This window comes from Candida metapsilosis (assembly GCF_017655625.1).
Source record: "Candida metapsilosis strain BP57 chromosome Unknown scaffold1, whole genome shotgun sequence".
Lineage (NCBI taxonomy): Eukaryota > Fungi > Ascomycota > Pichiomycetes > Serinales > Debaryomycetaceae > Lodderomyces > Lodderomyces metapsilosis.
Genome location: NW_027138159.1, coordinates 2935345 through 2952658, shown reverse-complemented (window position 1 = coordinate 2952658; position 17314 = coordinate 2935345). Strand labels below are relative to the sequence as shown.

General features: G+C 37.8%; 8 protein-coding genes across 8 annotated transcripts; 4 read left to right on the top strand and 4 right to left on the bottom strand. All coding sequences in view use genetic code 12, as the record gives it.

Moving 5' to 3' along the window:
* Nucleotides 1-1221: 1221 nt before the first annotated feature.
* Nucleotides 1222-3324, top strand: KRE6 (beta-glucan synthesis-associated protein; the record flags this gene model as incomplete). Its single annotated transcript, XM_067690045.1, has 1 exon — nt 1222-3324. One exon carries the CDS (start codon nt 1222-1224, stop codon nt 3322-3324), a length of 2103 nt encoding a protein of 700 aa, XP_067551334.1.
* Nucleotides 3325-3472: 148 nt separating this feature from the next.
* I9W82_001312 (uncharacterized protein) lies at nt 3473-5164 on the bottom strand (the record flags this gene model as incomplete). Its single annotated transcript, XM_067690044.1, has 1 exon — nt 3473-5164. The coding sequence occupies one exon, from the start codon at nt 5162-5164 to the stop codon at nt 3473-3475; it is 1692 nt and encodes a 563-aa protein (XP_067551333.1).
* Nucleotides 5165-6136: 972 nt separating this feature from the next.
* Nucleotides 6137-7633, top strand: I9W82_001311 (glucose-induced degradation complex subunit; the record flags this gene model as incomplete). The annotated part of the gene is made up of 1 exon (XM_067690043.1): nt 6137-7633. The coding sequence occupies one exon, from the start codon at nt 6137-6139 to the stop codon at nt 7631-7633; it is 1497 nt and encodes a 498-aa protein (XP_067551332.1).
* A 6-nt stretch (nt 7634-7639) lies between these two features.
* I9W82_001310 (25S rRNA (uracil2634-N3)-methyltransferase) lies at nt 7640-8596 on the bottom strand (the record flags this gene model as incomplete). Its single annotated transcript, XM_067690042.1, has 1 exon — nt 7640-8596. The coding sequence occupies one exon, from the start codon at nt 8594-8596 to the stop codon at nt 7640-7642; it is 957 nt and encodes a 318-aa protein (XP_067551331.1).
* An 86-nt stretch (nt 8597-8682) lies between these two features.
* Nucleotides 8683-10569, bottom strand: UBP1 (ubiquitin-specific protease; the record flags this gene model as incomplete). Its single annotated transcript, XM_067690040.1, has 1 exon — nt 8683-10569. The coding sequence occupies one exon, from the start codon at nt 10567-10569 to the stop codon at nt 8683-8685; it is 1887 nt and encodes a 628-aa protein (XP_067551330.1).
* A 489-nt stretch (nt 10570-11058) lies between these two features.
* I9W82_001308 (uncharacterized protein) lies at nt 11059-12324 on the bottom strand (the record flags this gene model as incomplete). Its single annotated transcript, XM_067690039.1, has 1 exon — nt 11059-12324. One exon carries the CDS (start codon nt 12322-12324, stop codon nt 11059-11061), a length of 1266 nt encoding a protein of 421 aa, XP_067551329.1.
* A 422-nt stretch (nt 12325-12746) lies between these two features.
* Nucleotides 12747-13925, top strand: TRM12 (Trm12p; the record flags this gene model as incomplete). The annotated part of the gene is made up of 1 exon (XM_067690038.1): nt 12747-13925. One exon carries the CDS (start codon nt 12747-12749, stop codon nt 13923-13925), a length of 1179 nt encoding a protein of 392 aa, XP_067551328.1.
* Nucleotides 13926-15094: 1169 nt separating this feature from the next.
* CRZ1 (DNA-binding transcription factor) lies at nt 15095-17221 on the top strand (the record flags this gene model as incomplete). Its single annotated transcript, XM_067690037.1, has 1 exon — nt 15095-17221. One exon carries the CDS (start codon nt 15095-15097, stop codon nt 17219-17221), a length of 2127 nt encoding a protein of 708 aa, XP_067551327.1.
* Nucleotides 17222-17314: the final 93 nt, after the last annotated feature.

The following is a 17314-nucleotide window of genomic DNA, read 5'->3' as shown; positions in this document are numbered from 1 at the left end:
AAACTCATACGCCTTCTTCATTGTCATCATTCTCTGTCTTTCTATTAATAAATGTTCAAAGGGAGTATTTACTTGTAAGGTGGCTTCGCACTTAAGACAGGAAGGCTTATAAGATAAACATACGATAGAGATCTTAGTTGCAGCTAGGTTTTTTTCGAACACGTTTACAAGTGTTGAGTATATGTTGTTGTGCAATTGGAAATGGTTAGTGAAAAAGACGTCAAACTATAACTCGCAAGGCTAGTGAGATTGACAGACTTACTTGTGCAAAAAAAAGAACAAAAAAAAAAATCAGGTACACATAGGTGGATCAGAACAAGAGAGAGAGAATAAGTGCAGGACAAAAAGGAGTCAAGTTTTTGTTGCATTTTGCATTTTGCATTTTATTTTTTTATATCCGTGTCTTTAAAAGAAAATAATTTGTGGTTTGTTTACATATTTACTTCATTTGGTTTAGATAGTATGTGAAGAGCTGCCTTATTAGAGATGTAGATTAAGCGAGTCTTTGATTGCGACATCGCAGATGGATTCTGTAAATATGGGCTTACCAATTGTATATGCAATAAGTTTTAACATTTCACAGCCATCATCTTGGTTTGTAGTAAAAGACAGTAATTAAAAGAAAGTCGTGTACATTTGTGCAAGACACGAAAAAAAGAAAAAAAAAAGAAAAGTCTGAAAAAACAAAATCAAAAAACACAATAAGAAACACAAAACACAATAGTATCTCATTATTATTTTGTTACAGTTCACACGACTTTAAATAAAAAATAAAATAAAAAAAAAAAAAAGAAATTTGAAGAAGACGCAGTACAGAGAGACAGAGAGAGAGATCTCTCTATTGGTATTATCATCATCAACAACAAAAAAAAAAAAAATATTAAGCAACCATTAACAGAGAGATCTTTCTTTTTCCTTTTCAGACGATTAAGTTATTTTACAATCATTAAACCTACCATAAGCTTACATTAAACAACCAGCAGAACACCCAGTTCAGAACAAGCTTCCCCTACGTATCGTTCTTGAATCTACTCACACTCGTTTAAAAGAAAAACCTTAATCTTCAAAAGCCAAGAGAGAGGGATCCAACCCAAGAAAAATAAATTTAAAAAGGGTTTCTTTGCAAAGAAGAAGAAAAAAATAACAGGTTTACTGACAAGAGAATACTATATTATTATAAGTTACTAAAGAAGAAAAAGAAGGGGCACTCATATATATATAATGGCATCCGATCGAAATCTTACATCCAACGCCCCTCGTTTCAATATAAATTCTCCTGATTACGAACAAGTATCTTCACGAGACGATGTCAACAGGAACCCATTTGCTGACGAAGGAGAACTCTCGTCTCACTCATCGGCATCTCCAAATCAACCAGGCTATGAATTTCAACAACCACAACTGCATAGACTGGTCAATAATAACAACCTAGAATCATATGGAAACACATTCCTGCCCCATGGAGGCTACTACACGAATGGAGGTAGTTCCAATCTCCTCATGAATGAAACATCAAGCTCAGATGAATCTAGAGCTTTGAATAGAGACTATGATCGGTTAAATCCATCAAGTCCTGCAGAGTTTGATAGATACCCTTCCATGGCAGGCTCTAGAGTTGTATCATCGGCATCGTTAGCAACACAAATGTACCCATCAGAAAAGGAGAAGAGTGGTGCCACAAACAATTATCACATGTCTCAATCTTCATCATCGAATTCATTAAATGATCTAGATTCACAAAATTCAAATCCTTATCCTAATGATTTCTCTCCATTTGGTGGTTATCCAGCATCATCTTTCCCCTTGAGTATCGAGGATAAGGAACCAGACGACTACTTGCACAACCCTGATCCAGTGGTTGATGCAGAATATGAGAAGAATAGATTTTTATATGATCTAAAGAATATTGATAAACGTTCACTAGGAGGTCTTTTAGGAGTGATCTTTTTGGCTATAGTTGTTATCGTGGTGTTTATCTTGTTGCCAGTATTGACATATTCTGGTGCAACGCAACCATACCGCCCACAATCCTATGAAGTTTTGACTCAATATGAGTACCCAATGTTAAGTGCTATACGTCAGAGCTTGGTTGATCCAGATACGCCAGAAGATGCATTAACTTTGGAATCGAAAAGTGGCGATAAATGGACATTGGTCTTTTCTGACGAGTTTAATGCTGAAGGAAGAACGTTTTACGATGGTGACGATCAATTCTTTACTGCTCCTGATATTCATTATGATGCCACTAAAGATCTTGAGTGGTATGACCCAGATGCTGTCACTACTGCCAACGGTACATTGGTGTTGCGTATGGATGCTTTCAAAAACCATGATTTGTTCTACCGTTCTGGTATGGTTCAATCATGGAACAAAATGTGCTTTACCCAGGGAAGAATCGAAGTTTCAGCAAGATTACCCAACTATGGTACTGTTTCTGGATTATGGCCTGGTTTATGGACGATGGGTAACCTTGGCCGTCCAGGATACTTAGGTTCTACTGAAGGTGTATGGCCTTACTCCTACGATACATGTGATGCTGGTATTACTCCCAATCAATCATCGCCCGATGGAATATCATATCTACCAGGGCAAAGGTTGAACAAATGTACATGTCCTGGCGAATCACATCCAAATAGAGGCACAGGTAGAGGAGCTCCAGAAATTGATATCATTGAAGCTGAAATTATGACTGTCAGTGATGGAAGTAAATCAAATAATGGTGTTGCTTCACAATCTTTACAATTGGCACCTATGGATATTTGGTATATGCCAGATTACGATTTTATTGAAATTTACAACTATTCCGTCACTACAATGAATACCTATGCCGGTGGTCCTTACCAACAGGCGTTTTCAGCTACGACGACATTGAATATAACGTGGTATGAGCGAGGGGATGGATTAGAACACCAGTACCAACGATATGGCTACGAATATCTTAATGATGATTCTGATGGATATTTGAGATGGTATGTGGGAAGAGATCCAACATTGACAGTTCATTCAACTTCGCTTCACCCCAATGGAAATATCGGCTGGAGACCCTTATCGAAAGAACCAATGAGTATGATTTTCAACTTGGGTATATCAAACAACTGGGCATATATAGATTGGAACTCGGTGATTTTCCCATCGCAGTTCCATATTGATTATGTGAGAATATACCAACCACCAGATCAAATTAATGTTGGTTGTGATCCTTCCGATTATCCAACTTATGATTATATTCAAGAACATTTGGATCTTTATTCGAATCCAAATATCACTTCGTTTGAAGATGCTGGTTATAGCTTCCCCAAGAATAGTTTGACTGGTGGTTGCTAAAACAGGAACCCTGTCATTTTTGCTTTTTTTTTTTTTTATTATTATTATTATTTGTACATTTAGATAGGAAACAGTTTATATTATTCAAGAGTTATAGAGGATTTTTATTACGGCAGTGTCAAAGTTGTAGATTAATTCTATAGAGATTTTAAATAGGTACCAATTCAGCTTCTTCCACGTTGACTTCAACGTTGGCAATCTTGCTTCCTTTCTCATCCTCCGCATTCTTGTCTACATTCTTTGGTTCACCCTTCCATGACGGATTAGTCTCCTCAATCCCAATCTTACCTTCCTTCAACCCATAAAACAACTTCTCCAACCTCTTAATACCCTCATCTACGTCAGACACATGCGCCCCATCGATCTCAATTGGATTATACCTTCCCTTGGGAAAATAAGGCAAAACAAGCTCAATAAAGTCCTTTGCATTATGGTGATTATAATAATGAAACAGTAAAGAATCACCACGTTCAGCAACTAACTTCTGCTCCCAAGCTTGTTGCTCTTCCAATGGTGGTAAGCTTTTAGCACCGGACCATACTCCAGCTAAGGCAGCAGCACTGCCTTCAATTGTATGGAAATTTAATTGTGAAACTGTGATCCCAACTGCTCCAAGAGTTGGATCAACTTGATCAAATGTGTTTAGGTATAAACCACCAACACGACTGACATTTCCTGGGTTGATCAATTTGAAATGGTCCTGATTTGGGAAAAATGGGAAATGGTAATGATATCCAGTTGAAAATATCACTTTATCATATTGACCAATTGATCCATCAGTGAAGTGGAATTCACCAGTTACTGGGTCCACATGATCTATCGTACCTTTTGGTTCAATCTCATCGGAAACTAACGCATCATTGATATATGGAAACACAGCATGAGGACCACGTTTGGAATTAGTTACCGATTTGGCAATGGGGACTAGATATTGTAAGATGTTGACAGTTGAGATCCCACCGCCAATGACCAAGACTCGCTTGTTTTTGAATTCCTCTAGCTCTCTAAATGACTTGGCATGGCTTAAACTGTTGGGAAATTTTGCATTGTAGTTTGCTAAGCCTTTAATTGATGGGATGTAAGGGAGTGTATAGTGACCATTGGCAACAACCACATGGTCAAAAGATTCACTATACCAATGACTTTGAGAACCTTGTTTCTTTCGGACGGTAACTAGCCACTTGTCTCCATGTTTCTCCACTTTTTCAACTGATGTGTTTAATCGAATGTGTTTGTCCAATTCGTTATCTTTTATGAAATCGGCAAAGCGTTTAGTAAGTTCCTGGTGAGTTAAAAATGGATAAATCTTTCTACTTTGGTCGAGGTATTTCTCCTCGTTAGGTAAATAGGAATACCTCGTGAATCGAGTAGGTATATTAGTGAACAAGAATGAGAAAATACCTGACCTGCTCCATTCCAACTCGTTAATCAACGGACCATGGTATGGCTTACTTGCTCCTCCTTCTTCATCCTCCTCGGAATAATTCGGTCCATTATCAACAACTATAGGCTTTTCTAAAGTTGCATCTTCGACATTTTCAGGTAAATCATTAGCCGGTTTAATAACGAATGGATCATTGACTTTATGAAATAAATGTTGTGGTGGCACTGGCAAATCAGCCTCGGGCGTGGCTGGAGCCCAAATCCCTCCAGCGGCATCCTTCAGCTCAAAAGCAACAATCTTGGAAAATGCAGCTTCCTTGGGTCGAGGAAAGTCCTTGTAGGTCTTTGATGCATCGGTTAATGTTGAACTGCCGTCTTTGGATGTGTTTAGGAACTCATATAATGCAGCTAGTCCTGCTGGTCCTGCGCCAATTATAGCGATCGATTTCTCAGTCATTGATTAACACCTTGAGTTATAAAAAAAAGGGTTTGAGAAAAGTAAAAGTTTGAATATTGCAACATGTTGGAAAGTAAACGTTTCTCGTCGATGGGTTTCATTTGTAAATTGGCGCCACACCCTCTACATTGTCATTATTGTGTTTTAATTGAAAGTTACACAAATAGTCATATATATGTATTGATCTCTATCATTATGTCGAATCACACCATTTGTTACGCCTGTTGTCAAGCATTCATTTTCTCCTCGGTTACCATGAAAACTTTACTTATGGTCCAACTCACTTCTCGCGTTTTGGGGATATGTATATTCGTAAGGATTAGACCTCTTCGTGAAAATAAGCAATTAAAAAAAAAAAAAAAAAGAAAAAAAGAAATTAGAGTTTGAGCACCTCTCTTGAAATTGCTTCTTTTTGATCATCAAGTTGTTGCCTCATCACCAAGAAAGAAGTAACTGTAGTCTTCAATCGATTGAGTTTAATTCAATAGTGTTATAGTTAACCGTAATCATCTTCAAGTTTTTGGGATTTGTTGAAGCTGAATTTTTCAACAATTCCACGTGGGACCCCTTAAGCTGCTTTTCACTTTCTCTTCCTGCTTTAGAACAACTGCTTAGGCTTGGATACTAAACAGGTCAAACTAAATTACCTCTACTCTCTTGAATAGATCAAATGTGTTGTAAATTGCCTAATTAAATTTTGTGGCTTGAGTCACGTGCGTGGAGATATATTTCCGAACCTTCGGCTCGGAAATCATTTAAAAAGGATTGAGCCACGCGAGCAACAGATAAGTTTTAGAGAGCTAGAGTAACACACGCTTTACACTCAAGCACTAAATCCGCATACGCTACATAACCACAAATCACCAATCGTCACCTGACTTATATCGGTAACCCGCTTCATTTAGAATTGTACAAGCTACACGAATTAAGGAGTTGCATCCCCTCCCCACACACATTACCCCTTGATCAAGTATGACTGAACCCACAATAGATTTCCACATTCAAACCCATCAACCTCAATTCAACATTCCTGCTCAGCTTGTGAAAAAGAACTTCAAACTGATTCAAAAACTTGTTGAAAAGCAAAAGAAACTGACTAGTGATGAAATTACAAAGATTAAAAAGAATGCCACACTTCCAAAGAAGATAAAACTTGAAATGATTAGAAAGTTGATTAGCAACTTTGAAACGTTTCAGAAGAAGTTGCAAGTGTTGATCAAGAAAGATGAGGAGTATCGATCACGATTGATTGCTCGATTGGAAAATATTCAACAGTTGACCAAGTATGTGGAGCCTCTGGAGGACCTGGATTTACTCAATTTTCATAATGCAAACTTGATAAACTGGTATCGAACTGAAACGAATTTGCTAATTGTTGACTACTTGATTAAATCAAATACACACGATGAGAATCTAGGTTTCAAATTACTTGAATCATTATGCAAAACGAACCCCAAGATTAGTAAGCTTATTGATCACGATTTGTACCTTGAGTTCAACAAGGTTTATTTATCCATCACCAAAGCCCATGACTTGTCATTGATAATCAGCTGGTTTAACGACAACAAGTCAACACTTAAGAAAATCAATTCCAATCTTGAGTTTGAAATCAACTACTGTAAATATCTCACTTTGATTGAAAGTGGGGACGTCAATGAGGCTATAAAGTTTTCTCAAGATAATTTATCAAGTTACGGGAACAGGGAAAACTATTCTAACGAGGAGATGGAAAATTGCAAGCTCAATCTGGAACGATTGAAAGGGCTAGGTGGACTATTAGTATACCGGTCAATGGATAACTCATTCGGCAATACCCTGTTTTCAAACAAGTTGATGTTCCGCTCACAACCGTATCGAGAGTATGAGAAATTGCTTTCAAACGAACGATGGGAAAACCTTGGTCACTGCTTTATCGACAACTTTGTAAAGCTTTACGGAATCACTACTCATTATCCACTATTTGTTTACTTGTCAGCAGGATTATCCAGTCTCAAGACAAAGTCATGCTATCACAATACCGAAAACACCGTGTTTAATAACACCAAGGAAAATTCATCAATTGATACTCCCCATAATGGACTCCCCATCACTGGAATTCCTACATTAATCACATCAGCCAAATTTAGTTCATTTACTGCTCCTACATCTGTTAATCCATTGATACAGCGTAAATACAGAGGACCCGATTACTACTATAAACTACTCCACAAGGTCAATAATTGCCCTGTTTGTTCACCGGAAATGTATCAATTAAGCAGGAACCTACCTTTTGCTCAATTAATCACCAGTATTTTCAACAATCCATTTAGACTACCCAATGGAAACATTTATCCCTTTGATAAGTTGTTATCACTGAATGGTGAATATCTATCAGAACAAAGTGCATTATTGAGACAGGGACAAGTGAAGGATCCATTGACTCACGAGGTGTTCTACATAGACAACTGTATACGCGTGTTCCCTGCTTAAATTTACTTACTCAGAATCGGAATCATTAACAGTCTCTTTTGTCTCTCTTTGTATGTGTTTTTCAAATTTGTAGATTCTGGCATTTCGCTCATTGGCCGGTTTCGTCGTATCTTTAACCCCACTATTTGTCCGTTTATGGTGATATTCAGGAAACATTGTCCATTCAAAACGACCCGATTGTTCAACTTTATACCCCTCACTCTTGGCAAGCGCTTTAATTGTCCATGAGTTGTATGGTTCTCCTTCAAAAAGACTCACCACAATCTTACCGCAATCGTCATCATCATCATTATACCCATCAAAATCATTATGCTTCCTATTCGCCACATTCACCAAATCAAACACTCGGTTACAATTTTGAAAAAACGCAACCATCAACTCTTGATGCTGTTTAATATTGCGATCCTGATCTTTGATTCCTGACCCAGTATGAGGGAAATTAAACATAATGTATCGCAATTGTCGTCCATCTTCAAACAACTTCACTCTTTCAGTCCCACGACGCTGTTTAGCATTAAATTGTAACGTCTTTGGTAAATCCGTAGCATCCACATCGTGTAGAACTCGTACTCCTTCAGATGTCAATTGAGTTAACGTAGCCTCAACACCAGGATACTTGTGTTTCACATCTTCAAGTGAGTCGTAACTTGTCGCAATCAAGTTTTCCGGTTGGATGAAATTTTGCAATATCAATGATTTAGCAAATGAGAAATCACCTTCTCCGACAAGCAAGACCGTATCATCAGCCTTGAACGGCATGTATCCTTTTACCGTTGCTGCTTGTTTTGCATTATTCTTCTTTTGCTTCTTGGTTAATGATTTTTGTTTATTTAGTTGGTTTTGTTTCTCAATTTCTGCATTCTTGATAGCTTTGGCATTGATTTGTTCTTGTACTTTAAGCCTCGCTAGTGATCCTTTTAGGCCTTTAGAGGTGATGTGTTTACCTTTTAGTTTACGTGCCATTGAAGGAAATCTTCTCTACTCATCGTGGTTACAAAAAAAAAAAACTGAAATTAATGATGATAATTTTACTCTAAATTAAAATAGCACTATAAATGAACTTGAGCTTCAGCTACGTCAAACTCATCCCGTCTTGGTTGTTCCGTAGACTCCTCCTCTGACTCCTCCTCTGACTCTTCCTTTTGTTCCCCCTTCATTGATACATCAGACAATGACGTTGTTGATGCAGCCAATGTATCATTTCCAGTTTCCGAGTCAGTAACTGCTCCAGCTTTTGAATTCTCGTCACTATCACTTTCACTCTCACTCTCCTTCACATCTGGACTAGACCTGTCGCGCGATTCCTCCTCCTCCTCGTCATCAGAAACATTCTGCAACACCTCCACAAACCCATCATTGTATTCATAAAACAACATAAATGTACCTTGTCCTCCCAACACTTCGGCTTCAGTCACAACATAGATTGATTCATCACTAATTCTCCACCAAGTACCTCTCAATTTCCTGTAACAAATATAATGGCCATAGTTGTGGGTACCAAAATGTACAATCACTGCTTTTAAGTTGTACAACAATTTTGGATCGGATTCAGCTGATGAGATTGCCGTACCGTTAGGAGAAATTAAGCCATCTTTCGGCTGCTCAGTTGATGGAACAGTTTGACTATCATCAGAAATAGAATCATCTTGCGAATTCATCAACTTTTCATCCTGCTTCCTAAATGGTATCCTAGCATCCATATTTATTTGATTTGGTTCCACAATGTATGGTGATAAATCCAACACAGCAGGAAAGGTCACATTATTTGGATTCTTAACCACCATATAAGTTTTTGGATCAAATTGTGATCGATTAATATGTATACTAAGCAAAGGCGGTGGTCTATCCAAAAAAATTTGCTTTGATTTTCTACTCTTTTTGATTTGTTTTTTAACAGTCAACTTTTCAAATGCTTCATCACTCACTTGATGTTTTTCTAGCTCTGATTCAATGGCAGATAATCTAGTTTTTATTTGATCAATGAGTTTTGAATTGTTATCCTTTTTTTCAAGTTCCTGAACGGTGGATAGAAGAAATTGCTGTGTTTGTAACAACCCACATCTGTTACAATTGACATCATCAATGATTTCCGGGGTGATCCATTCATTTAGTAATTGTGACAAGTTGAAGCTAGAATAATACGATTGGTTTTGAGGCAAATTTAAACTCAATCCACTGGTGACTGCATACCGTATTCCACCAACTTCACCACAAGTTAAGCAACCGATACGTTCACAAGAAATACCATCAACTGGGGTAATCAACTCTAATGGCATAACCTTGTGTTCGGCATCATCTAAATTAGGATCAACTTGAGCAGCAGGGACGTAAACAACACCCAATTTTCCCAATTTATTACACCCAGAAACAATCTCTTTCAAGTTGCGTACATCTTGGAATTTAGTTTCCTTTTCCTTTTCTCCTTCTGGCTCTGGTGTAGGTAATCTACTTTGATTAATCTTTTTAAACTCCTTTTCTAGAAGACTCATGGTCAACTGGTAAAACTCTTGTGCATCTTCTTGGTTATACCCACTAAAGAAATTCTGTCTTGGCCCATTGGGCATTTTATTCAAGAGTGGCTTAGTACTAAACTCCTTGCCTCTTGATCCATATTTTCCATTAACATTATCCAAAAGGGTCTTTAACGCAGTGGTGAAAGGCAATTCCGGCTTCGGCTGGTTCGACTTCATGGTAATCTTCTCACCACTACTCTTTGTATCAATTTCAATTTCTGAATAAAGATACGAGTCAATAAACTTCATAAATTGTCGTGATGATGCCAACGACTGTATAACTGAATTCATAAAACAGGTGTTTCCATCATTACTGATTCCACCCACTTCACCACCATTTACAATGGCAAATTTCTGCTCTCTAGTCTTTTTCCTATTGAATCGATTAATTCCTGATCTTCCAAATCGTGATGATGAATTCATTGCTTTGTGAAATAGTTGGGGGATGTTGAAAGGAATGTATTTTTCCCAGGTCTCTGATGTTTCCAAGTTGAGTGACGTTGATATATAGTATAATGAAAGTAATATTAAAAGCGATGTGGATGCCGTGGCCAAGACCTTATTTGATTTGAATAGCGACAACTTGATTAATTCGTTGATGATGACAAAATTTAGCAATAAAATTAATACCAATCGGGTAAACATACAGAAGTTTGAAACCGGTAGTTGGATCTGCTTTCCCTCTGAGCTCGAACTTATGAAATAAAAAAGTAGATTTCTAATGTATATTCTTTCCACTCCAAACTTCGATGACAGGGTGGTAGACACAAATTTTCAGTTTTTCTTTTTTTTCTTCTTTTTTTTCCATTTTTCTTTTCTTCGTTTTGCTAAAGAATCACAGGCCAGGGTCTACAAAGTACACTTTTTCTAACAGACTTTTTCATCTTTTATATTGACTCTACACATATCCTATCACCGGCCCAGTCCATAACTTGGGGTTCTACTCTGATACTGTGGAGGCCTTTCTTTACCCCAACCACATTTCAACGGTCTACCATTCAAGTTGAATCCAGCTAGTTGGATAATTGCCAATGCTGCCCTCTCGTGTGAATCATACTTTACAAATGCACAACCCTTTTCTGGATGAAATTTAAAGTCAACAATAAATCCGAAATTTTGCAACAATGGTAATATTTCTTGTTGTTGCGTAACATGGGCAATATTTCCCAAGTAGACTGTTGTTTGCCATGAAGGTGTTTGTCTTAATACTATGTCGTAGGATTGTGGTGACATTACTGTTATATTTCCAGCTTGTTGGCCATTGGTACTGAGACCATTTGGTGGAGAGTTGACAATTGGCTGGGTACCCAAAGGCAAGCTTCCACTCGACAAGTTCAAATCTGGCATTATCAAACCTGGAGGTATATGCTGCAGGCCATTATTCGAAAACTGGTTGTTGTATGTATGAAAGTTCTTTCCATTGTAGGGCCTGTATGGTCGTTGGTTATAACGATTCTGATTCCTCATTCCATGCGAGTTGTAATCCCGATTATTTGTTTGTTTATGTGCAGCCCAATTACATCTAATAGCTCTACCGCCTAACCACTCTCCATTCATTGTTTGAAGCGCCAACTCTGCATCTTCTTGATTGCCAAAGGTAACAAACCCATAACCTCGAGATCTCGAAGTTTGCATGTCCCACATGACATGTGCCTCTTTGAACGAGTCAAATTTGTTGAATGCAATTTTTAACCCTTCGTCATTAACCTCGGAACTTAAATCCCCCACAAAGATGTTATACGTTGGATCTTCCGGGGTACTATTACTTGCTATGGTTGCTGACTGATAAGCCCAATTAACCTTGATTTCACAATCATTGACTAGTTTCCCATTCAAAGTGCTCAATGCCATATCAGCTTCTTCATTATCGTCAAACTCAATAAATGCATAATTGAATCCAAGTTTGTTTTTATCATTTAGCAACTTTATAGATTTGATAGGTTTTGACACTGAAAATAGTTCACTAACTTGCTCTTCTGACGCCGATTTGGGTAAATTTCCAACATATAATATTTTATTAGATGTTTCACGTCCACCTTCCAATGCTGAAGCAGGAGCTACTGGTGTTGAAGATTCATCCTTTGCCTCTGGAATCACCTCATTTTGCTGTTCATTGGTTTCAATGTGTTGATTTGGGCTTTCCTTTGGTGCCGCTTCTAAGTGTTCGTTTTCTGACATGAGATTATGAAAGTGTAGTGATTGAGGGAAAGTTGGGCAATGATTTAAAATCTCGAGACCAAAACTAAAAATATGCACAATGTTTATCTGTAGGTGACGTGTTTCCTGGTTGATAAGTATTGCAAGGTGAATTGAAATTAGTGTACTATGTTATCAACAAGCAAAATGCAATATTCTAAACAGTATAGTCTATGAATTGTGTAATTTATTTATGCAGAAACACCCACGAGTGTTTGAAATTTTTGAATTTTTTTTTTTTTCAACGTCAAATCCAACAACGAAAGAGAAAAAAAAAATAAAAAATAAAATAAAATAAAAAATAAAAAATAAAAAAGTTTTTTTTTTTTTCTTCAAAGTTAAGTGATGTCGCGTTTCTCACGTGTCGTGAATTTTCCTACAAAGCTCTTCCTCATCGCAGATAGATGATTAGGTTGAAAGTGACTAATCCAAACGATGTTAAACGAATCAAGAGTTTGCTCGAGGAGAATCAATGGTTCAACAAATCTCTTAAGATAGAGAAGAGTGACGGTGTTTTTTACATCTACACTACATTGGAAACAGTCCCCCCTGAATTATCAGATTTGCAATGGGATCAGTATGAATATGAGGAACCCCTGCATACAATAGATGCCATCAGGGACAAGTACTGCCGTCAACATAATGTTCCCCATTTTGAAGTTCCCAAAAGATGGACAGTGTACCCACCAATGCTACTTTTTAGCGGCAACACCAATGACACTCTACCGAAAGACTTTTGTCAGTATTTACTTCAACATCACCAACTGATGTTTGGGAACAAGAGCCTAACACATGTTGCACTAAACAGACCAATTATAGAATCTGATATTCTTCGAAGACCTAGCAGCTTGGTCCCCCTATTTGGAAATTTTGGGCCCGATTGGGTTGATGAGCCAACTGAGGGTGATTTCAATGACGCGTTTTGGTGCCTGGTGGTACAGAATGGGATTTACCAGACGTGGGCTCCTAGGTATACAATGTTTTCAAGGGGAAACATCAAGGAAAAGAAGAGGATTCTTGACAATTTCAAAAATCTTAAGGGGTCACTCGTATTTGATTTCTATTGTGGAATCGGATACTTTTCATTAAGTTATTTACGAAACGGAGCAAAATTGCTTTGCTGGGAATTGAATCCGTGGTCAATAGAAGGGTTTAGGAGGAGTTTGGAACATGCTGGCTACAAGTACAAGATTTACAATACGGGGGACAATTTTTCGATTGATGATATCTCAAAATACGATGCTTGTCTTTTCCTAGAGAGCAATGAAGCTATCCCTAGTAGGCTTGATAGCGTGCACGCAAACAGTTTAAACATCAGTCATGTTAACTTAGGTTTGCTTCCTACATCGAAACCTAGTTGGTCAATTGCTAGTAACTTGGTTGCAGAGACATCGTTAACTCCCTGTCTCGTTCACGTGCACGAAAATGTTCATGTTGATGAGTTTAATAAAATGAAGGACGAAATAGAAGCAAGCTACCCAAACGGTACAGTCAAGCATATAGAAAAAGTGAAAACGTTTGCACCCGACGTATGGCACGCTGTTTTTGATGTAGTGATTAATAAGACGAAGGGAGTTGTTTGAATATAGTATGCATAGTCGGAGTTATTCATAAGCTTGCTCACGCTGGAAAGATATATATAACTCGTAAATAAAACAATCGGGTATAAAATTTAGCGGTTGTAAAAAGAACGAGGCTGTATACAAAAGAAAAAAAATGATGGAATAAAATGACTTCTTGCAGACATGCATAAGCACGGCTCCAGGACGGGTACCACTGAGAGGCCCTTGGTTATCCGATGCCGCTCTTTTGTGAATCCTGATCTCAGTAACCTTTGAAGAACTGTGTGTGTGTGGTGCTGTATGTCCCTGATTATCATGAAAAGCTGTACTTTACAAAATTTCTTGTCTTTCCTGGTGCATTTTACTGTAGCCTGTGGAATTCGATTATACCAACTGTTACTGTTCTAAGACAAGCTTCACCGAAGGTCAAACTATACGTATTTAGTTCGTACCTGTCTCCTATTGTTAAAGTTTCTATGTGTTCCTATTCATTTGTGTAATCGTAATTTGCATTGTAGAAAAACTGCGCCTTGTTCACTCTTGATGATCAAAGATACATTACATACATACATATATATTTACGCAAAGACGTTTAATATGTATTTTAGTTAAGACGTATATACACATCAAGGGAAGCACTTCTCATTGGGTAAACTGTTTTCAATCATGAAACTCAATGTCATCTGATCGGCTTTAAAAGCGGTTTTGTTTGTAAGTTATAAATAGCTACATTATCCCAAATAAACACCTCTGTGGATAGCATGCTCTGTTGAACACAGATTGCCACTACTTCAAGCTTTCTACAGTTACTCGTGTTATAACCCATAGGGCTTATACCTACTATTTCAATTGATTTTGTATTAAGAGGGGTTCTTTAGTGTCATATTTTCTCCATTTGTGTCATTGACAAAAAGATTTTGAGACATTAACAAACAAACAGAAGAAGAAGAGGAAGAAGAAGAAAAAAAAAATAATAACTTCATTAAATCTCAATTTCAAATTTCGAGGGTTACCCTGTGATTGATAGTTTTTCAATAGAAGAATAGTTAACAATCTATTCATTTTGCTATTAGCTCCCATCGTATATATAAGCTAGCACATACTACTTACCATTCACGTTCATCTATCTCAGCAGAGCCAAATACTTAGCAAAGGGGAAAAAAAAAAAAACACAGGAAAGTGTTAACATTATGTCATACAATCCTAATTCCGGAAGAGATGATGACGAAGACTATAATCAGAGACGCCCAACTTTTCAAGAGTTTGATATAAACAATTTCCTGCTAGGGGATATGCCACAACAACAACACTCCATGAATATTGACGATTACCAGAGAAGCATTCAAAATGATAACTTTCAGCAATACCAGGATATCCCGGAACCCAATGTCAAAGAAGCATATTCAGAGATTGGTTATCAAACGTATGGAAATCAAAATAATGTCCAAGTATCCTATGAGTACAACGAGTTTGACCAGATGGGACATCAATATGCGGAGAACATAAACTCAAACAATAGTCTATCCCTAAACACTCAAGACTTACCACAGTTTACTGAAAGCAACTTTTTAACACCGTCGTCGCAGATAAGTTTCCATTCACCAGTAAATAATGCAGTCACTACCCCACAACAAAATGATTTTTTACAAGTTCAGCTGCAAAATCAAATGAATAACAATTTCCTTAATCCAAATTCACCAGGTCATTTCTCTTCACAATCTTTGTATTCAGACAACTCATCTCAGCCAGCTTCACCATACCATGATGCTGCCTCGAATTTCAGTCACTCAAACTTGGCCCCACCTCAAGTCCCTGGTCCTGCATTTTCTGAAACCGGTTCGATACATGGTGGTCACTCTTCAACAAACTTGGCCCAGAACCATTTCGACACGCATAACAACAATGAGTATTTGAACACCGACATTGCATTTGGTGAATCGATAAGTTCAGGCAATTTACCTACAACTTCGTCAAACAGCGCATGGCAACAGAGTATTGAAGCTGATCTTCAAAGAGAGGAATTCAATGGATTGGAATTTGGTGCTGGAATGGAATACCCTCGTGAGTTTCAAATGGACTCGCAACCATTTGTGCAGAAAGAACCTCAATATGAAGAGAATCTTCAACTTAGTAATGCCAATGCCCAGTCTGAATCTGATCCAAATCACTTTACCTTCCGTAGTCCACAGATGGAATTTGATCTTGATATTAAAGTGACTCCTCCAGAACATTCAGACGGGTCAAAGCAACAAGAGACTACTACACAACGTGATGAAGGTGCAGATGCAAATCAATTGCTTACTGAAAACAACTTGTCTACGTACAATAATCAAATGAAGGAACAAAGTGATGAACAAGCTGCAGCTGTGCATAAAGACTCCCTGGGTATTGTGATTTCAATCCATCAAGCTCCCGAAGTTATGGCAGCTAGAACGCCCTCATTGTTTAGCAACTCATCAGCAAACTCATCACTAAACTTGTCAAGAACGAATAGCCGAAGTGAGGGAGATTCGAAAGATGAGAAAAGGAGTAGTGGAAGCCTTGTACCGAATTCGCAAATTATTCCATCGTCACCCAATACTGCAGTTGACGAGGAAAATAAAGATTTGTTGAACCCAGAATATCAATCTATTAAACGTGGTAGGAGAAAAAGCCACGCTTCGAAAAATTCCAACAGTTTGTCTCCTAGACCTCGATCAAGATCAAGATCTCCTGTGTCCACTAAAAGCGTTAATGGCGACAATGATGATAGCGATGATGAAGACAATGACGAAAATGAGGGATCATCAGGTGTATCATCTCGTGAAAAGATGTTGGAATTGGCAGTACCAAACCAAGCTTCAAAACGAACTCAAAAGCATCCTAGTGTTTATGCATGTCACTTGTGTGATAAGCGCTTCACTAGACCATACAATTTGAAGTCTCATTTGCGTACACATACAGATGAACGGCCATTCATTTGTAGTCAATGTGGTAAAGCATTTGCTAGGCAACATGATCGGAAGCGACATGAAGATTTACATTCTGGTGAAAAGAAGTTTCAGTGTAAAGGAATGTTGAAGAATGGTCAACCTTATGGATGTGGAAGGAAATTTGCACGTGCTGATGCATTAAGGCGGCATTTCCAAACTGAGGCTGGTAAAGAATGTATTCGACTTTTGATTGAAGAAGAAGAGGAAGAAAGAAGGAATGGTGGTGGTGGTGGAGGAGCTCCACTTGGATCTACTGGAAGTAATAGTACTGATTTTTTGAGTCCTGATTCGTCATCAACTGGACGTGGATCCGTTCCTCATGTGGCGATTTCTCCACCAGAGTAATGTAGGGAAGTCAAAAAAATTGTGGTTATTGTTCTAAAGTTGTATTAATGTTTATGTTTCTTTTTTTAATGATAATGAAGTGTACCCAAAAGG